Source organism: Podarcis tiliguerta (genome assembly GCF_965153285.1).
Source record: "Podarcis tiliguerta genome assembly, chromosome: 10".
Taxonomy (NCBI): Eukaryota; Metazoa; Chordata; class Lepidosauria; order Squamata; family Lacertidae; genus Podarcis; species Podarcis tiliguerta.
Window position 1 is genome coordinate 6,686,708 of NC_139543.1, and position 22,403 is coordinate 6,709,110.

At 41.0% G+C, this 22,403-nt stretch overlaps 1 protein-coding gene and 1 pseudogene across 4 annotated transcripts in view; one reads left to right on the plus strand and one right to left on the minus strand.

Annotated features, from left to right (window-relative positions):
• ORC5 (origin recognition complex subunit 5) overlaps positions 1-22,403 on the minus strand; it is a 71,422-nt gene that overhangs the window by 29,864 nt on the left and 19,155 nt on the right. For all 3 annotated transcript variants that reach the window (XR_014502120.1, XM_083399911.1, XM_083399912.1), the window contains exons 9-13: positions 21,850-21,940; positions 19,039-19,091; positions 18,682-18,794; positions 16,381-16,428; positions 14,236-14,346 (exon numbers count right to left, since the gene is read on the minus strand). Coding sequence is in view for 2 of the 3 variants with exons in the window: in XM_083399911.1 (XP_083256037.1) it covers positions 14,236-14,346; positions 16,381-16,428; positions 18,682-18,794; positions 19,039-19,091; positions 21,850-21,940 (416 nt within the window). In the remaining variant the exon portion in view is untranslated. The remainder of the gene's footprint in view (positions 1-14,235; positions 14,347-16,380; positions 16,429-18,681; positions 18,795-19,038; positions 19,092-21,849; positions 21,941-22,403) is intronic.
• Positions 8,593-12,102, plus strand: LOC310658819 (proteasome subunit alpha type-2-like; annotated as a pseudogene). The gene is made up of 2 exons: positions 8,593-9,735; positions 12,065-12,102. The product of its transcript is annotated as a proteasome subunit alpha type-2-like (transcript).

Genomic DNA, 22,403 nt, shown 5'->3' on the forward strand with positions numbered 1-22,403 from the left:
AGACATTGGAGTGTGCCTCAAAAATGTTAACACTTTTAAAAAGCTTGGGACAAATCTATTCTTTCTTTACCAAAATGGGTATCTTCATTTACAAGTCCTGAAGACAAGCTTCTGCAAGCCTTTTTGAATAGTGTTAACTTGTTCTCCCCTTCATGGATCACTGCTTTGCCGTGGCGAAGGGGCTTGAATAACTCAGAGAAGCTATGAGCTATGCCGTGCAGGGCCACCCAAGATGGACAGGTCATAGTGGAGAGTTTTGACCAAACGTGATCCACCTGGAGCAGGAACCGGCAAGCCACTCCAGTATCCCTGCCAAGAAAACTCCATGGACAAAGACAACAGGAATATAAAAGTTATGACGCTGGAAGATGAGCCCCTCAGGTCGGAAGGCGTCCAACATGCTACTGAGGAAGAGCGGAGGACAAGTACAAGTAGATTCAGAGCTGATGAAGCGGCTGGGTCAAAGCCGAAAGGACGCTTAGTTGCGGATATGCCTGGAAGCGAAAGGAAAGTCCAATGCTAGAAAGAAAAATATTGCATAGGAACCTGGAATGTAAGAACCATGAACCTTGGTAAGTTGGATGTGGTCAAAAATGAGATGGCAAGAATAAATATTGATATCCTGGGCATCAGTGAACTAAAATGGACGGGAATAGGCGAATTCAGTTTGGATGACCATCATAGACAACATCTTAAAAAGCAGAGACATCACCTTGCCAACAAAGGTCCGTATAGTAAAAGCCATGGTTTTCCCAGTAGTGATGTATGAAGTGAGAGCTGGACCATAAAGAAGGCTGATCGCCGAAGAATTGATGCTTTTGAATTATGGTGCCGGAGGAGACTCTTGAGAGTCCCATGGACTGCAAGAAGCTCAAACGTATCCATTCTTAAGGAAATCAGCCCTGAGTGCTCACTGGAAGGACAGATCCTGAAGCTGAGGCTCCAATACTTTGGCCACCTCATGAGAAGAGAAGACTCCCTGGAAAAGACCCCGATGTTGCGAAAGATGGAGGGCACAAGGAGAAGGGGACGACAGAGGACGAGACGGTTGGACACTGTTCTCGAAGCTACAAACATGAGTCTGACCAAACTGCGGGAGGCAGTGGAAAACAGGAGTGCCTGCCGTGCTCTGGTCCATGGGGTCACGAAGAGTCGGACACGACTAAACGACTAAACAACAACAACAACTTGTTCTATCATTTCAAGGAACAGGATTTCATTTAATTTCAAAAAACTTTGAAATAAAAAAGGCTTTCTGAATTCCAGAAAACCCTTGAACAAAAATATTCCCACCCTCAACTGAAAGAGAATTTTAACAACCCCTCCAAACCTGTCAACAAAACTACAAGAGGCATCTAAGTGACAGATCTCTTTTTTCCCATTTTCAAGCTTGCTTTATTTAGAAGAGTTATTAAGAAAAGTTGCACCATTACCACTTAATTAATCTTTGCTCTACTAAGAGATAAACCAGATGTGCTATTACGGTCTTTGTTCTTGTCTACGTAAGGATGAGCCGATTATTTAGCTCCAAACAATAGGAGCTTGTATTTAACAGCAAGATTAAAAAAAGGCAGTAAGTAACAAGCTTCAGCTGGATTTGTTTGATATAAAAACACAGGCACAACAGGAAAGAACAGGAGCTGCCCAACTATAGCTCAGTTAAAGATATCACACCAATTCGTTGTTCGTACTAAACTTAATTTAGAACGCAAACCACTGTTTGAGCTTCCAAAAGTACAGCACAAAACCCAGTTTGTCTGCTTCTGTTTCCCATCCTCTGAGTATTCCCCTTCATAATTTCATGATAGTCTCCATGATGCAGCAGCCTCTGGAAGTGCAGCAATAACTACAATTTATCATTTCAGACATCACACAAAGCAACAGATAACCTTCCTTGACCATGGTGTGTGTTGCCTGTGCGGAGTTATGCCACTTACTTAAAAACAAACTGAGCAAAGCTAATCAGTAAACTGGGGTTTCTCCTCTGAACAGCAGGCTTCCAAGCATGACCTTGGGAAAAATGCCCCCACTCCTGGGATAAAAAAATTCACTTTCTGCAGACTCCAACACCAGTTCTACTGAAGTACATGAATGAGTTAATACACAGAGAAAAGTCAGCTCAGAAATGCAGTCAAACACCATTAGCAAATACTTTCACTAGAACTTCTTTCAAGGTTTGGAGCAGAAATGCTACTAGAATTTAATTGCTGGCTTGCAACTGGAAATCTATACATAAGAGCAGGGATGAACACCCTACGATTCTAATTCTTAAGGACCAGCATCTATTTTTATGGTATTTTGCTGAGAAACTGTAAGAACTAAATAATGGTGATTTTCCATCATTGCTCTTTCCCAGGCTCCGGGTAACCAAATGTCAACGAAATCTTCATTTGCTGGTAACCAAGTAGATCATATTCACCAAAAACTAAATAAAAATACAATATTAAGACATACCACACAGAAAACCTACACTCCCTTGATAATATAAAATGGTACATTCTGCAGTTTCCAAAGTAGTCAGATAATCTTTCGTCTGTGTAAAATTTCCAAATGGCCATTAATTTCTACTAAAAATGAACAAAAAATACTGAGATCACTTGTGAGAATGTTGGTAAATAGATGCAAAGTGACAACATCAGTGAATTGAATAGAAAGATGCATCATAATATGCAGCACAGTACATTTAATAAAGACTGATTATCTGCAAAACATAAACTAGGAAAAAAGCTTCCATTTTCAGAAGAGGAAAAAGGTTTAAAATCAATTAAAATGACTACGACTTGACTGCATCCCATCACCTTTAATTTGTTGTTTTTTTTAAATAAAACATTCTAATGGGAAATATGGTGTTTTTCTCTTTTCTTCTTTTTGTTCACACCAATGGCAAGCCTTGACATTCTATTAGTAATTTGCTATAAAAAGTACAGCCTGCTCATTTTCTTCAGTGCAACAGCAGGTTCTCTGAAAGTGCCACATTTCATATTGAAGTGCTAACCAAAGCTACCATGCTGCGCTTTCTACACGTCTAACTTGAATGTTCTTGCCACATTTGTCACGAGTGAAAGTTTTAAAGAAATAACAAGAAAATTATGGCCTTTTAAACTTCTCTCCAGCCCCTTTTCTCCCTCTGAAGTGCATGGTTGGTACACTTCAGCTGAATGAGCTGGTGACAACTCATTCCATCTGGCCTAAGAGGTGGATTTTATTATCAGCTATCAAGGCAAGACTTGCAGAAAACCTTGTTTTAAAGAAAGAAGACGACCTGTTCAGCTCTTAGTCAATTCAGAATCCCTTGTCCATTCTAATTGTTCAACAGAAAGACTTAAGACTGACCAACTATATAGGCATGTACATTTATAGACAAAAATTATATAACACCTAAATAGCCTATTCTTCCAGTAGTTGTCTGAAAAGTGAAAGGGGACTGACCATTTTTTGGGACAAGCCATAAAAAACTCACCAAAACAATACCATTGTGCACAATCTGATGGGATATTTTTTCTGCTCAAGAATCACTGGAATTATGGAAACTACAGAAGTTTATCCATGCTCTTATGTGGTGGTCTCCATTCATTTCATACCAAGGAAAATACTCCAGGAATCAGTTTGGGATGTAATTTACAGAACCAGTGAAAAATAAGGATAATTATAGCCATGGCAATGCTTGGTAGAAGACTATAACTATTAAATTGGCATATTTCTTCAACAGAGAAACACAACCAGGAAGGTTCCTTTCCAGCCTATGTAGCTGACACCACAGACTGTTCCCATGGGAAAATGAGTCAAAAACCCCTAAACCTTAGACCTCATTTTGGAAACAACAGTTTATTTAAGTTCACCAAGCCCTTTGGTTTGGAAAATATCCCTATATTTCTGTGATGAGTTGTTAGACAAGTCTCTCACTGGATTTAATCACTACATAAACTTTGGACAATAATTAAGAGCACAGTAATTGGAGCTTGCCAGGTTCAATCCATTTGAAACAGATAAGAAAAGTCGTGACAGGGGGATAATCTGTCACATTGTCCCTCCTTCAAAAGCCCAAACATTTTGGTTGTTATTCAAAGACAGTCCCTTTGGCCCTCTCCAGCTGGAAGCATGGTGAAAGTAGTGCTCATTATTTTGACTGAGTCACATCATATTAGCATTCAGTATTTCGGTCTAAGTGATACAGCTGTAAATATGAAGTGCATTCTTAATCAAATCAAAAGCTTAAGTTATACCTCATGGCCAAATTTGGGTTCGAAACAGTGATGTCCAGGGCTATGCCTTGCTGAGAAATCTTTGTCCCCATGATAAGTTCCAGACAGCACCATTTTGATAATTATATGGTACACTCTACTCCATGACTAAGGTTTGTGGTGACTTTGTGGAAACTCAGCTGCTTGCTCCGGGGGCTTTCAAATTCTTAAACTGAGATTTATCTATGTCAAGGTTAAAGAAAAGCAGTCTGGTGAGCTACCACCAGCTCACAGTGGTGGCCCCTCTGTCTTCTACCTGCCACCACAGAGATTTCTGCAGAATCATCTTGGCCTGAGGGAAGAAGTCAAAGCTTGCACTGTTGTGCTTCCCTTTTTATACTAACATTTAAAAAAAAAACCCAACAACTGACACTGATTTCTATCATCGTCTTTTGTGAAATCAATGCTATAAAGGAGGAATGGTGAACCTGTGGCCCTCCAAATGTTGTCCCATCATCCATGGGCTTTGACCATCTTGGTTGGGGCTGATAGGAGAAGAGAAGAAGAGAAGAGTTTGGATTTGATATCCCGCTTTATCACTACCCAAAGCGGCTAACATTCTCCTTTCCCTTCCTCCCCCACAACAAACACTCTGTGAGGTGAGTGGGGCTGAGAGGCTTCAGAGAAGCGTGACTAGCCCAAGGTCACCCAGCAGCTGCATGTGGAGGAGCGGGGAAGTGAACCCGGATCACCAGATTACGAGACTACTGCTCTTAACCACTACACCACACTTAACTCACATAGGAGTTAAGAGTCCAACATTATCTGGAGTGCCAAAGTCCTCATCCCTGCTGCACATCTTCAGCTTATTAAGTACTGGAACTTAAAGAGTTTGACAGTAGTATGCTACAGAAATAATACTAATTTTATCCAGCAAATTAAATAGGCATTATATGTGTATCTAAGCAGGACAGATGCCTTCTCCTTACCATAAATATTATGAAGGGAACTGTAATGCTACTTGGTATGTGACATGATCTGCCCTTTCCTGTTGCTAGAACAGTGTAAACAAATGCAGTTCCTCATGAGTAAATACAGTGAACAACCAAGGTCCTTCCTTTCAATGCAACAGTCGCTTTAATATGGTGTAGCGGACAGAACAAAGGTCCGTATAGTAAAAGCTATGGTTTTCCCAGTAGTGATGTATGGAAGTGAGAGCTGGACCATCAAGAAGGCTGATCGCAGAAGAATTGACGCTTTTGAATTATGGTGCTGGAGGAAACTCTTGAGAGTACCATGGACTGCAAGAAGATCAAATGCATCCATTCTTAAGGAAATCAGCCCTGAGTGCTCACTGGAAGGACAGATCGTGAAGATGAGGCTCCAATACTTTGGCCACCTCATGAGAAGAGAAGACTCACTGGAAAAGACCCTGATGTTGGGAAAGATGGAGGGCACAAGGAGAAGGGGACGACAGAGGATGAGATGGTTAGACAGTGTTCTTGAAGCTACAAACATGAATCTGACCAAACTGCGGGTGGCAGTGGAAGACAGGAGTGCCTGGCGTGCTCTGGTCCATGGGGTCACGAAGAGTCAGACACGACTGAACGACTAAACAACAACAACAACAAAGCGGACAGAATGCTGTACTTGAACCTGCAAGATCCAGGTTCAAATTTCTACGTGGCCATGAAGCTTGTGTCAGTCACTAGCTTTCAGCCTATTCTGCAGCTCAGGGTTGTCGCAAGGACAAAATGGGAAAACTATATAGAAGTTCTTTTCAGCATCTTTGTGGAAAGTTGATATGAATGTGGAAAGACAGATAGCTCCTTTTATGATGGGCTCACTTATCTTCTCTACACCTGTTCTTAAATTTATTTGTTATTTCTGTAGGAGGGGACCTGTTTATGTAATATACCCTATAATTTGGGACACCAATACATTCACTGGGCGGATTCCAACAGAGCAGAGCACAATTCTTTAGGGTCCGTTAGTTAAACATTAACAAACAGTGCATGTAATCTTATCAAGAATTTGTCCAGTATTTCTTCTATCCATCCCCAGAATGTAGCAAAGATTTAGTGCTTGTCCTCCAACTCCTCTAGCTTAAACTTCAAGATGCTATCTCCTTGTAGGAAATGAGTTCAATGACATGTAACGGAAACCACAAAAGGAATGATTTAATAGCTACACAAAACATACTCACTTTTCAATTTTCAATAATAACTTCTCTTCTCCTTTGCAATGATCCAGTCAAAAGTGATAACACATCAAGGTAAAAGTTGGACAGTTTCTAGAGTACATAATCACCAGGGAGGGGAATTCTGCATCACTTTTATCACATATGAATGTTCTTAGTGAAGGATTATTGAACTTTCTATCCACTGGTCATATCAAATTGTCTTCTGAGAACCCAGGTGGGACCAGGGAGTAGTTAATGCCTCACTGTGAGAAGCAGTGGTACTAGCTTCTTTAAAGGAGGTGTGGTGGATCCCCTCCTTAAGATGATCTCCCTGGACCCAGAAGATTGCGAGAACATCTCCGCTCGAGGGGGTGGGGTCCGTGCAACTTGAAGGTTGCTTTAAAGAAGTTTATTATCCTGACCCATTTCAATTTTAGCATTGAAAGAGCTTTGGTTGCCCTAACCAATGATCCGCATTGGGAGAGAGGGAGTGCAACTCTGTTGGCTCTCCTTGATTTCTCACTGACTTTGGATACCATTGACCAAGGTATCCTGCAGACTGTGAGTTTGAAGCACAGTGTTTCAGCAGTTCCACTCCTACCTACAAATAGGTTTCAGGTTGGCCATGTTCGGGAAGCGTGCTTGCTTGGCTCAATAGCAAGTCCTACAACACCCATATGAAGCCACTGGAAGGGTCATCTGTGCACCTGGGGAGTGGTATTTGTTGGGATGCTGCTGGGGAGATGGAGGCATCAGGCAGGCCCCCAGCTAGCTCCAGCCACAAGCCGGCAGCCGGGCAAACTCCGGTCTCCCTTGGAACAGCATCCATCAGCAACACAAGCCTCAGATCCCTTTAGAGACTTGGCACGCTCTATCAGCAGAGTGACTAAATCTTCTCACAACGGAAGTGGCGGACAGAGACATGTGTAAGCATTATTTACAGGCGTTTATTCAGCATAGTTCAGGAACAAAGGAAAAACATGTCTGCTTCCCCTTGTGTCCAGCAAACAGCAAAAAAAAAAAAAAACAAAAAAAAAAAAAACAGGAAAAGCAAAAGCAATATACAAACGGAAGTTCCCAGCAGACTATGCTGGAAGTAAACAGGCATGTGACACAAAAGTCATGCCTGTTCCTTTTAAGGTGGAACGGAACTATATCCTAACAGTATTCTCAATATGCAGATGAGACCCAGTTTTCCCTACAACACTTTTAAAACCACTCTGGAGCATGGTCCTATAATCTGCAATAGAGCAGGACAGAAGCAACCTTGTACTTCCTCTAGCACAGGTACAAACCTATTGCAAGATGTTAGAGGGAAATGGGACAGCTCTGTTCCTCCTCTCTCATGATAAACTAGTGTTTTAACTACTGTGGAGCAAGTCTTTTCTTTCAACAAAGGAGAGGCCAGGATCAGGCTTATTATCTGTAGACTCCAATCCTAAATATGTTCTACACCACATATTTCAAATGGTGCAATGGTAATTTCCTCTTCTAAGATATTTCTGTGTTGTATGAGGGAGGCTAGGGATCTCTGGAAGAGAAATCTGATTGTTGTTAGGAGCAAGCTGAATTATCAAGGTGCATAATAACCAGTCAATGAAGAATTTCACATCATAGAAGCTGTGCTCATAATCTATCCATGAAGAGAAACTAGTGTATATTTTCCAGTTGATATATATAATTTCTAACAAGTCTTGGGGAATGTGCATATTCTCAGTTGCATTTTGTACCTTTTCTGAGCAATACGTTAACATATTAGCAGTTCTGATGATTAAGCAGATTTAAATCCCATTAGTTAAAATAAGATGTGCAATAAGATATGCATAGTGTCCAAGAAACATTGCAGAATGTGAATACTTCAGCCTAATTTGGTCATTTTGTGCTTCACCCATGCAATAAGGAAAGTCTCCAAGTAACCTCAGATAATGTGCGGAAAGTAGCTATATATGAAGGAATTTTGTATATTGATCGTTCACCATACACTGTCCACCAGTAATGCTTGGAAATGTTCATAAATAATCAATAACTGTGCAGATTAATCTGAAGGCCTGACAGAATTCTACACCCTGGTTCCACCTAAGAATCCGTCTGGCTCTAAGCACTCACAGAATGGAAAATAAAGCTGACCTCTGGGATTATAAAAAATATAGCTCACATACAGCTTTCTCAATGGGCCTTTAAAGCAATGCTTTAAAGGTTCCAGGAGAAGAAGTAGGCCATGTTGCCAGAGAAATCAATCTGACTAGGTGCAAGCAAAGATTGAGGAGGGAGCAGCAGATGTCGAAGGAAAGTAATGATCAGTGAAAAGTGAGGGACAAAGTTATTTTTATGACTCTCCAAGAAAACATAGACCTCACTTTTCTGTAAGCCCAAACAGGCTATTTTTACAGAAAAACAAGCAACTAACACTGACTAGGAAAATGAAAATAACCAAGAAGGGTCTTATTGTAGAATCTTATTTTTGCTTCTTTCCGATAGCAATGACTTCCAATTTATCTCTCTCATTGCCACATTACTACAGTGATATTATCTGTATCTTGCTAAAAGATACAGAGTTTTAGCAAGCAAGAATACAAAAGTTGCAGACAATCTGATGGACATTTTCACTACTTTTGGAGATCCTAGTATTTTGCCTTCAGCAACAGAGTAGTACAGAAATTAATGTTAATGTGGCATGTCTTGAAAATCATTTACAGCAAGGCTTGCTCCTCAGGACTCTTTTGAGAGGGCAAACATATAAAATAGGTTGATCATTTGGCTACAAAAGCTAACAGACCAAAAAACAGGCATGAGAGCCCCATCAGTTGCAATGGCAGCTGTAAATGGCGTGGTACTGGCAACAGGAAAAAAAAAGCAGAAATCCATTCTGTATGATGAACGAAGTGTATGCAAAGTGGAATCCAAAATCAAACACATAGGCTTGGTATATGGGTGCTGATTACAGAGTACTTGTCAACGGAGCACACAAACTGGCCCAGCAGTTCTACTTGGTTGATCATGAACCTATTCTAAGAGCTCAGCCAGTGCAAGGGGTTATTTCTGTAATGCAAGAATACACACAATCTGGGGGTGTATGCCCATTTGGTGTATCATTGCTAATATGTGGGTAGGATGAGGGATGACCATATTTATTTCAGTCTTATCCATCTGGTGCTTATTTTGCATGGAAAGCAACTGCAATGGGAAGACAACTATGTGAATGGGAAGACAGTCCCTGAAAAGAGGTACAGGAAGACTTGGAGCTTGAAGATGCTATTCATATGACACTGAAGGAAAGCTTTGAAGGACAAGTGACAGAAGATAACATATAGGTTGGCATCTGTAATAAGGCAGGATTGAGAAGATTCACTCCAACTGAGGTTAAGGATTACTGTATTTTTTGCTCTATAAGACTCACTTTTTCCCTCCTAAAAAGTAAGGGGAAATGTGTGTGCGTCTTATGGAGTGAATGCAGGCTGCACAGATATAACAGAAGCCAGAACAGCAAGAGGGATTGCTACTTTCACTGCGCAGCGAGCCCTCTTGCTGTTCTGGCTTCTGAGATTCAGAATATTTTTTTCCTTGTTTTCCTCCTCCAAAAACTAGGTGCGTCTTGTGGTCTGGTATGTCTTATAGAGCGAAAAATACGGTACCTGGCTGCAACTGCCTAGTATGCATTATGGAAGACTGCCTCGATACATACAAGGATCTTTTAAAATATTTGGCTTCTGCAATCTCATTTCTACTTTATCTGTTAGATTTTTTAAAAAAAAATTATTATGGATTCAAATACTACTGTCCTAATATTGAACAAGTGGAATTATCGTTCTTTAAAATATTAAGCACTGTACAAGAATACACAATGTGATTTTTTTAAAAAAACCCCAACACAAATTCAAATGGCACCTTCACCTTTCTCATACGTGCAAGAAAATATTACTTTAATCAAAACCAATTCTAACACAACGTATATAGAGCATATGCCAAGTAAGCGGTTGGCATTACTGTTGAGTCACTCTCAGGAGGAAGTTTGAATTGATACACCATATTTTCCTCCATCCTGCAAGGAAGAGTACTACAGAGAGAGGTGAAGCAGAAGCAGGCAAGGTGGGGATGAAAGCTCTTGTCCCTGGGAGTGGATGAGGAAACTGCATGATAGAGAAATGGCAGGGAGATAGACAGGCATTTCCTTCCTTCTCTTATTTGTGCCCCTCTCCCTGTCCCTCCTACCCCATTACAAAGCGCCCACCTTAAACCCAACCAAAGGGGGCTGGTTTTAGTTGGAGGGCTGTACATTTGATTCCTGAATTATGAGCCAGTCTGCCCTTAAGGAGAAATGAATCTCAGGATCTCATCACACATGGGTGCATGGCAGTCACGTCCCTGTTGTGCTGTTCCACACAGCTGCAGCATATGTACCAACACTGCAACCACATGAATAGGGCTTCCTGTATAAGTCTTATCCCGCCCAATTACTGGCTTACCTCCCTCCTGGTGGGATGACATTTGGGTGGAAAGACCCACATAATCCTCTCTGCCTATGTAGTTGTGGTACACACAATCAGTCGCTTATAAGGAAGCATCTTAAGGAAGAAGCTGCAAGGCAACTTTGTGCACATGAGCGCTTCAGACTTTATTAGACTATGTTATCCTACATTTTTGCTTCTTGAATGGGGTGGCTGACTTTTAAATAAAGCAACATTTTAATCAGTTTCAAACTGTTGAAGAATCTAGCTGCAATGCAACTCAAGAAGGGCAATTATTTGACACAACTGCCATCTAGTGTATATTCTGAAACAGAAAACAATACGGAACTCAAAACATTTCCCTAACAGACATGTTGGTCTATTAGGGGGAAAACTCAAGCAAAATGTCCTAAAGTACTGAGTACTTAGCCAGAACTCTTCAGGCTAAAAGGTAAACAACAAAATAGCAGAGCAGATTAGTGGCTGCACCCAATGCTACTGGAACAAAGAAGCAATAAGTGGACCGTGGGATCCTGGAACTAAATGATGATCTTCTACCACCTAATATAGTTTTTTGCTTTTTCAGAGTTGCATGCCCTTCAACCACTTTTGTCTGTTTATCCTATTTGGTTTCAACTGTTCTTTACCCAGTAAGGTAAAGGTAAAGTTACCCCTGCCCGTATGGGCCAGTCTTGACAGACTCTAGGGTTGTGCGCCCATCTCACTCAAGAGGCCGGGGGCCAGCGCTGTCCGCAGACACTTCCGGGTCGCGTGACCAGCGTGACGAAGCTGCTCTGGTGAGCCAGAGCCGCACACGGAACGCTGTTTACCTTCCCGCTAGTAAGCGGTCCCTATTTATCTACTTGCACTTAGGGGTGCTTTCGAGCTGCTAGGTTGGCAGGCGCTGGGACCGAGCAACGGGAGCGCACCCCGCCGTGGGGATTCGAACCGCCGACTTTTCGATCGGCAAGCCCTAGGCGCTGAGGCTTTTACCCACAGCGCCACCCGCGTCTTTACCCAGTACTCCCATCTAAAATGATTCTTCAGCTTTGCAAATATGAAGACCTTGATTTTCCCATTACTTCCACTCTAAACAAAGGAGACCTGGATGTTTCACTTATAATTTTAGATACAAATCTGAATAACTGCTGGTTTCATATTTTCAAAATGCAGGGTCCCAGGGCAGAGCAGCCATTTGGCATGAGTGAAGCTCATAATGCCTGGTCTGAAAGACTTGGTTACCTGTGTTTGTACAGGCATGGGCTACATGAGGCTACAGAGTGAATTTGGATAATCGTGGCCAGAACCGAACAGGCACTAGATCACCTCAGAAGTTGTTGGTTTTTTAGTGTGTTTTTCTAAAGATAGCAATGTAAAAGCCATGTTCCTACATGGAGAAACAGTAACTTTGTTGTATACAAAGCTCATTCACACATGCAGATAGTTATTACACAGACAACTACTCTGCCTATTAACCACAACATGGAAGGTGGATTGTGTAAATTTCCATCCGACACTTCTATTTCATGTGAAAGAAAAAACCTGTGCATTGAGTGTCACTTCCTGAAATACTGCCCTTGTTCATTGGGTTATGCTGCCATCTAGTGAACACTGACTCAATAAAAATATCAGAATGTTACACAGAGGATACTGCTACAGACTTAAGACAGGGCAGGGGAATGAGGGAGCCTGGCGAGCAAGATCTATACACTATAAAGAAAGTTGACAATGTTCTTTCTCAAATGTGTAGCTTAAACAAAGTCCTTTCTTAGTGGCATAACCAGGAGAGTAGGTTACATGGTTAGCAGGTTGGTGCATTCAAAATTACTTAACCTATTCCTGTGGTCAATGGTAGCCACTTGGACACCTGATGGCACCAACTAAGTAAGGCTCCAAAATCAGAAGAAAGGGGAAAAGAGAACTGAATGTGGCAGTTAATGTTTATAAAACATGGTGCACATGTTCCGTTTGTAGGTTTCCAGTAGGTTGCAAGAGAAGGATATAAAAAGAGGAGAATGAGGTGTGTGTGTGTGTTGCATGACAGAACTGACAAATTATATTTATTCAGGAAGAATATGGTTTCCCCATCTAGGCCAACAATGTAAGAGAGACCACACTGGGACCATTTTTGGAGTCAGAAAACAACAGCTGTGCTGCACATTAGATATGCTATAAAGGTAAAGGTAAAGGGACCCCTGACCATTAGGTCCAGTTGTGGCCGACTCTGGAGTTGCGGCGCTCATCTCGCTTTATTGGCTAAGGGAGCCAGCGTACAGCTTCCGGGTCATGTGGCCAGCATGACTAAGCCGCTTCTGGTGAACCAGAGCAGTACATGGAAGCGCTGTTTACCTCCCGCCAGAGCAGTACCTATTTATCTACTTGCACTTTGACGTGCTTTCGAACTGCTAGGCGGGCAGGAGCAGGGACTGAGCAACGGGAGCTCACCCCGTCGCGGGGATTCGAACCGCCGACCTTCTGATCGGCAAGTCCTAGGCTCTGTGGTTTAACCACAGCGCCACCTGCGTCCCTAGATATGCTATACCTTCTCTCTTTTTTTATGGAGTGAGTGCTCTGGTGCCTATCATTTTGGTTGCCAACTGTAATCATTTTGATTTAATATTCAAGACCACACTGCTTAATTTTTGACAGATATTCATTGGTGGTGGTGGTGGGGTTACATCGTACAAATTACCAAGCATATTTCTCACTACTCTTACCCTGAGTGAAGCTACCTACATTTACAGTGCTATAGACATAATTCTTGGGGAAAGGGCAACAGCCAAAATATATGAGAAGTGTAAAGATGAGTGAATAACTCTCGAGTTAATCCCTCCCCCTCCTTGCCAGGTCAAAGACCCTGAAATACCTTTCTAAGTTTGAACCAGTTTAAAAGGTGGTTTACTGTTTTGTAGTGCCAAGTAACAATTCATGTGTGTGTATGTATCATCACTTGAGCACATGTTAGATTATTAAATCATGCCTATTATATTAAGCTTTGACCAAACTGCGGGAGGCAGTGGAAGACAGGAATGCCTGGCGTGCTCTGGTCCATGGGGTCACGAAGAGTCGGACACGACTAAACAACAACATTATATTTACACAATGAACAGCTGCAACATGCAGCACAGAGTTTCTACATATTAACATGAACACAAGAAATACTTGGCTAAAATCTGCATTAAAAGCTCTCCAGAAGGGGATTGGTAACATTTGGAATTAAATGACAATCAAACAGTGAGAAATCTTAAGTCTGAACCTTTGGAAGTTTCAATTGCTAACACAGTCAATTTCTCATCAAATATTTAAAATAACTTCTGTGAGTGGTTAATTAGGGTACAACACAAGAAACAACCGAAGCTTACAATTATATTGTAAAGAGAACCCAGAAAACTGTTGTCTGAAAATCTGTATTAGGAACTTAACTCACCTGAGAAAATATATTTGCAGTTGGAGCAACTCTGCTATCAACAATGCTATGCAATATTGCTAACAATCTGTCCAGAGGGAATGGCTTTGGCCCAAGAAGGTGACTGCTGGTCTGTTTAAAAAAAAAAGTATATTTCATCAGCTGGATTTTCTTGGAACATAGCAGGCTGGATCTTATTTATATTATTTTTCCAAAATACGTTTTTACATTAAACAAAAAGCCCCACTTTTTATTTTTAATACACTGTTTTGCAGTATAGGAGTAAAAGCATTCAAGACTTCAGGAATCAGTCTGTACTAAATTATAAGAATTTCATACATATTAACTCAACTTTTTAAAGACAAAGAACTGCAGAAAAACAGTTGGGACTGTTTAAAACCACAGTATTAGAAGCTCATCTAGGCCAAATCTAGGATGCCAGTATAGTTAGCAAACAATATCAAATAAGCTGTTAGAGAAGAAGACTTATTTTAGAAAACATCTTGTCCAAGTGAAGAAAACCAACAAAAAGGAGCACAAACGTTTGCAGCATTTTATGTTATGCCATGTGCCCACAGCACATTCATGAAGTTTAAAGTATTCCCACTGGTCCAAAAAGGTTGGTAAGCTCTGCTCTGGCAGAATGGCCCAGTGTTCAGACTGCAACTGTGGGTCCCCCCCCCCTCTCTTTTAAAAACTCACATGTGGTGAGGCTGGTGTCTGGAGGGCCATGGCTTCACCAGCCCTGCTAGCCAGTAACACAATGAAGATCATAACTAGTAGTAGTGACAACCACTAACAACAGGCAATGCAATCTGTTGAGGATGCCTCTTACAGAAGCGTCATTAAAATCAAATGAAAGTGCTCTTGCACAGCTTTCTCTTATTGCTCTTGGGCTTGTACAGGTGCACCTGCTGGATTCTGCCACATATCGATTTATTGATTAAATAAATTTAAAAGGGTGGGGAAACCCAGCTTTCTGTTTGAACCAGTTTCACAGAGATTGGATGCAACAAGGAAGTCTGGTGAGAAGCAGGATTCCAATCTCATGTGCCAAAGAGGGAAGCATGCGAACATGAGGCACTTGCAGGCTAAACACCCATGTTTAGTGTAACATCTGTAAAGGCTGATAATTCACAGTGAATTTAGATAGCCAAGGGACTGTAATTCAAGGTCCAGTAATAAGAATTTCAATGCAACTTGTATGTTCCACACTTATAATTTAACTACACAGCTATGATGTGGTCACTTGAATTCTGTTAAAGCTCTGTACACATTCAAAGATCAGGTGAGCCTCTAGTATGTTTATAAAGAAAAAATGGGGAGAAAAAGGTCAGCATTTGCTACAACCCAGTAATCTGTATGATGACTGCATGGTTTTAACTTATTTTAATTTACACAGTATAAAACTGCAGATGTGGGAAACATTTTTTTTCATTCCATAAACTGATCTTTCATTTCAACCTCTCTTCTTGAAGTGTGCATTCTTGCTTCACAACTAGGATTAAAGGGTTCTAAATCTTTGGATGGCAATCTCTCTCAGTAACAACTTCAGCCATTCTACTGCCCTAGTTATCAAAAAGATATAGCAGCTCTGCAACCTTAAAAGGAGCGGAGGAAACAATCACAGGCAATGGTATAAAAATCCAGCAAGGGTTTCTAATGTTATTCATATAAATACATTCTGCAACCTGTACAAATTATGCAAAAGCAGCAAATCTGCATATAGATTCTTATTTGGCTTGTTTCTGCTATTGCTTAGTAAGGGAGTGAAACTTTCTGCCTGCCTCCGGCCACCAGGGGATTTTTGCATGTGTGGAATTATATATGCATGTCTGTGGAGTTTCCTTGGAGGTGGGTGTTCAGTCAAAACAGTTCCTACCCTAAAAAGTCTAAAAGGACACAGATCAAACTAAAGAAGGGATGGTCTTTCCAGCAATGCAAACTATTGCAGAAAGATAACACATCCACCTGTGGGCGTGGCTGCCTTTATTCCTTTAGGCAGTTCTAGGTCACCTTTTAAGGCAAAGTCCTCTCAAGGCAATCATAGAATATATAGGAAAATAAAATAGGACATTTCATCATATGTTAAGACAATTTAGTGACACTCTGTTTCAATTGTATACCAGAATGGAGATAATCTATCAAACAGAAAGCTGAAGTTACCTTTTCATGTTTCTTCTGCAAGTTTTTCTTCCTAATTTTTCCATGATGCTGCAAGGGAAAAGAAAAATCCAACTGTGAAATAGTTATTTACAACGGTACATAATTTATATGGGGAGAACAGCCCAACTTCACTGAACATATCACACAGCTACATGACAGCATACACAATAACTGTATTGTTGCAGGTATACTTCATGTAATAACTATTTCATTTGTTCTTCACAAACCCTGAATGGACAATAGCAATGTTAAAATATGGCCCGCTGTGGCCTGCCTATGGCATGTCGAACTGTGATAGACAGTGCACACCACTGAAAAAAAGTACAGTATTTATAACCGGGGGGGGGGGGAGAGAGAGATTAACTGGAAGGCATAAGATAAAAAATAAATCAGAAAGTAATTGTGTCTACCTCTGAAAACAGTTATCCACAAATTTATCTGAAAATTCACTAAACCATTTCAACCATTTAAAACATGCAGCCCTCTCCCTACTGGTAAAATAGCTGGGAAAAGACTGGGAGGGGAGAAATGTTTTCCTTTCCATCAACTGACAAGATGAAGCAGCTATTGCTTTACTTTAAAATGCTGCCAGCCTTTCCGTGCTTCCTTATCAAATCTAGGTAAAGAAGTAGTTATTTTAGATACAAAGCCAATTTTGTGCCTGTTCAAAATAGCAGTTGATGGAAAGCAAGGAGGGTTAATTATTTTGGAGAGTTGCCAACCAAATGCTGGTATCACCCCACCACTGACGTTTCTTCAGATTTTGCTATTTGGTTATATAAAGCAAATCAAACTGTTGCCTTGCTGAATATTTTTATTAAGCAATTTATAAAGATAAAAAAGGAAAAATTACATATAAATTATATTCATCCTAGTGTAGTATAAAACAAGCATATTGATTAATAAAATGTATTGCGTACAATTCATTTCTTTGAAATAATTTAAATCAACCAATTGTTTAGATTTAGGCTTTTCTCCCAGTATTAGAAAAAAGCTTCCATGCTTCCAATGCCCTCAGTGAGTGAAATCCAACATCACACAAAGACTTCCACTTGTGGAACAGGACTCCTCTTTCATCTACATCTACGTTCCCCTGCAACCCATGCCCCTTCCCCAAAAATTCTGCTCCAGGGGACTCTCCAGCCACCCAGAGAAGAATTTAGGACACGTGGCGGGCGATGCTGCAGAGCAGGAGAGAGAAAGAAGTCCCATTGTATGTCCATTCCACTAGCAGATGGGTGCAATTGATCATCAACCCCTGTATTACTTCTTTTCTGTCTTTAAGCCTCTTACTGTAGGTTAGTTTTATGCACCTCCTAACTGACCTAAGTCTCTTTTCTCATTGCCATACAGGTAGGATTCCACTGTGGTGTGAAGTCCCAAGAGAAAGAGGCCCATGACAGGAAAAACAAGTTTCCCACTCCTGTTTTAAAGCAAGGGAGAAGAGCCTTCGGAGCATGGAGAAAATGTGGCCTTCCAGACTTCTCTAGCCAGCTCTTAGGACTCTCTGGAGGCCATGGCCCATCACAGGGCCTGATCTACGGCTTCCCCAAGTGCTTTTGCCCGGCTGCAAGGCGTCTTTGAGACTATGAGAATGGTTCTTGCCTGACAGTCTGGAGGACCGAGAAGGGCTTTTGTCAGACTCCAATGTAGCCTGTATTGGAAAGGCAAGAGTTATATCTGTTGTTCTATCTATTATTGTTTCTAGGCCTTCCCACTACCATCGTGTCACCCCTGGAAGGTTATCTACAAAGGAATGCAGCATTCAGACTGCAGTCACAGAAGATTGCTGAAAAGGCTATTAATGTGTACATACTGGCTAGGAGTCAAAAAGCTACTTAAAGGTATGTCCAGTCAGAATTTTGACTCTTTTCTTTGATCTCTACCCCAGATCAAACTATATCCCCCACTTTCAACAGTGTTTTGCCATATAGAATTGAGGGGAGAGATTGCTATTGCTGCTAATGAAGCGCTACCTAGTCTGGCTCAAAGCCCCGCTGAACATGTAGAGCTAGTAGTGTATTTTAGCCAGTGGCGTAGCGTGGGTTGTCAGCACCCGGGGCAAGGCAAGTAATTTGTGCCCCCTCACCCATGGATTTGCGCTCCCTAACCCGTGGATTTGCGCCCCCTAACCCTAACCCCCAGATGTTGAGCCTGGTGCAGCCGGCCCCACCTGCAACCCCCACGCTACGCCGCTGATTTTAGCCATGGTTTATAAAGCTCTTAAGAGACATACAAAGGTATTAAAGAATGTTAAAGAATGCTAGAACAGATTACGGCAAAAAGAACAAACCTGTTTACCTTAACGAAGAACCTCTTATCTGTCCTGGCAGGGTTGTAAGAAGCAAGGTATGCAGCTATTAGTAGGAACTTGGAATAATATGGAAGTTCTACATGAGCATGGGCAGAAAGTCCTAGAAAAAAATTTTGAGACAAAAAAAATGTATGAGTTTGAAAGACTTAAGTTAACCAGTGTTGATCCCCACAAACCCCATTTCCTGGAAGAAAATTTGTACCAGCATTCCATGCTGCCTGTTTAGTTTCTTTAAACTGTCGGTGTATTTGCAAATGCATACCCAAGACAATGACTGAATTGCTCCAAATTACAGGGGTATTTTTTGTCAATAATTAACACTACGCTATTACTTCTTCACATACCTTTTAGTTGCCCAGCTTCACCATCATCCTGGAGTAATTGTTCCCACTGGGAGCTAAAAGACAATGCAGCTATTTTTAAAAATGCATTTGCCATGCCTAAAAGCAAGACACTTAGACATTTGATTTTTAGAGATGAGTGAGTGCATTTGTGTTACTTTTGAATAAGAATAATTATGCAATTAAACTGTTTAAAAGTATATAGACGGTTAACAATGATGTCAGATTATTCTGATTTACATCAGTTTGCCAGACAAAAACAGGCAAAGTAACTTTTATTCTTGGATTTAACATCGGCTAAATCTAACCTAAGGATTAGTGATGTATGGAAGTGAGAGCTGGACCATAAAGAAGGCTGATTGCCGAAGAATTGATGCTTTTGAATTATGGTGCTGGAGGAGACTCTTGAGAGTCCCATGGACTGCAAGAAGATCAAACCTATCCATTCTGAAGGAAATCAGCCCTGAATGCTCACTGTAAGGACAGATCCTGAAGCTGAGGCTCCAATACTTTGGCCACCTCATGAGAAGAGAAGACTTCCTGGAAAAGACCCTGATGTTGAGGAAAATTGAGGGCACAAGGAGAAGGGGACGACAGAGGACGAGATGGTGGGACAGTGTTCTCGAAGCTACCAGCATGAGTTTGACCAAACTGCGGGAGGCAGTGGAAGACAGGAGTGCCTGGCGTGCTCTGGTCCATGGGGTCACGAAGAGTCAGACACGACTAAACGACTAAACAACAACAACCTAAGGATGGTGCAACCTGGCTTGCAAGCAACTACTACTACTACTGATGCCTCATTATAGACCCAGTTTAGGAGTATCAACAGGCAAGTCTCTAGTTCACTTCTCACCAAAACCATGTTCATTAAGTGGTCCTAGGCAAGCCATAATCTTCTAGCCTCTCACCTGCATTATGGGGAAATTACTGACCTACCATGTGGGGTAGGTTGTGTAAGCATTGTGTGTGAAATACTTTGAATACTCAAAAAGCACTATATCAAATGCTAACTATATTAAACTGACTAAAGAACCAATACTAGCTTTAAAACTGTCATGCACAAGGGTAGAATGGGAAAAACCCAAACACAATGCTTCAGTTGCTAGGTAACTCCCCATTCAGGTTCTCTGGTTCCATTTCATTGTTGTAGCTGCTTCCAAACTGGATAGGGAATTGTAGCAAGAAGAATGACCCCCACCCACCACCACAAAAGACAACACCAAATGATTTCACCTGGGATGGGGAGAGAGGGGGGAACAGAAAGCTAGTCCTCAAGTCTAGGAAACCCCTATTTGTGGCCTGCTGGCAAAAATAGTCACTAAACACAGCAACATTCATGTAAATAAAAAATGGATAAAGGGTTAAATGTAGGTAAAACAGAGTAACATTCTACAATCAGTTAATTACAAAAGACTTGTCCTACGGAACCGCCTCTCCTGGTATGCCCCACGGAGGAACTTAATGTCCATAAATAACAACACTTTGGAGATCCCAAGCCTCAAGGAGGTTAGATTGGTTCCAACTTGTACTAGGGCCTTTTCAGCACTGGCCCCGACGTGGTGGAACGCTCTGTCACGAGAGACTAAGGCCCTGCGGGATTTGACATCTTTCTGCAGGGCCTGCAAGACGGAGCTGTTTCACCTGGCTTTCGGCTTAGACTCACTCTGGCCCCTTATATGGGATTTGGTATATAAATTTTCCCTTGGCTTTTTTGCTGGCCCATGTAGGACCAGCATGGACAGCTGGCTCGGGTGAATATCTGATGTTTCCTCCCTTTATGGTCTTGATTTATGGGCTATAACAAAAATGAGGCTGCATTTTAAGCTGTATTTTCAGCTGTATTTTAATTGTTTGTTGTTGTTTTTCTTTTCTATTACATTTTATCGTAATTCATATTTGGTGTTAGCTGCCCTGAGCCCAGCCCTGGCCGGAGAGGGTGGGGTATAAATAAAAATTTATTATTTTTATTATCATTATTATTATCTGTATAACAAAATGCTGAGTTGTACAATATGATTCTAAAGTGTGTTAAAATATTGACTTTTTAAAATAACATAAATAGCAATAGCAATCAGTGAAAATGTTAAATATTAACAGCATGAGGTTAGTATCCAGTTATGCTGGATGGTATGGGACTGCGAAAAAATCCCCTTTCAGACTTCTCCCTGCCATGCTAATCTTCCAGGTACAAGAATACTTTTTTCCATATAAACATTTGCTGCATCTCAGATCACACACCTTCAGCTTAAAGCTCTGGTACAGATTATATAACCTTTCCCTGGCAAACACACACAAATATCGAACAAAGCCCTGCTCTCTCTGGAAGAAAGAGAAAAGTGAAGAAAATTGATTTAACCAGTCAATCTCACAAATTTCAATGGGAGAAATTTAAGCACCTCAAATCAAATTGCATGTATCGCTTAACCAAAGGGGTCATTACAATATAGTTTACAAAAGGAACACCAGCATAAAAATAGAAAGCAACCAAAATACATAATTTCTGTATAATTTTTTTTTTTAATTAAACTAATTAAATAAATAAATCACCCCAAGCACCTCTCCACCACTCATTTGCAGACTTCCCACATCTCATCTAGCAGCACCTTTACCTAACAGCTTTAGCCTAATGTTCCATTTAGAAACAGACACGTACTGCATTATTTTTCATTTATTGGTAGACGTAACCTATTTAACAGATTTTTAAAAGCCAGGACATCTGCTTTAGCAGTAAAGAATACCACCTACAGCACCTACTTGACATTTTAGGTAAGCCTTGAGAGGCAGCTTTCTAAAAATAAAGAGGGGGACAATTACCTTGATATTTCCCGCAGGTAAACAGTCTGCATAGCTTTCTTCAAGTGGGATTCAATATTTTTCCAAAGTTTGCGTGTGTCACGTTCACTTGCTGTATCACAAACACACAAAAATAGTATTGATTCAAGATGAACTTTGAGAAGCGTTCAGGTGATACACTGGCTCTTGGATTTAATATAGGTCTACAGATTAAAAGGCACATTTCTTTTGAGATTCTGGTACTGATTATGTTCATAACATCAGACTATAGTATAACTGTTTATTATGCTGCAAATGTTGCATAATGGAAAAATGTTTTGATAACGGACCGATGGTTTAGCATGATATGCATAAGGTAGAACAAACCTGAGCTTATGCACTCTCCTCTCCTATGCAGATGTGTACAATCCGAGAATAAATGGAACTGCAATAATGGAAATTGTAGAGTTGGAAAGGACCACAAGGGTCATCCAGTCCAACCCTTTGTAATACAGGAATCTTTTTGCCCAATGTGGGGCTCAAACCCACAACTCTGAGATTAAGAATTCCATGCCCTACTGACTGATAATTCTATG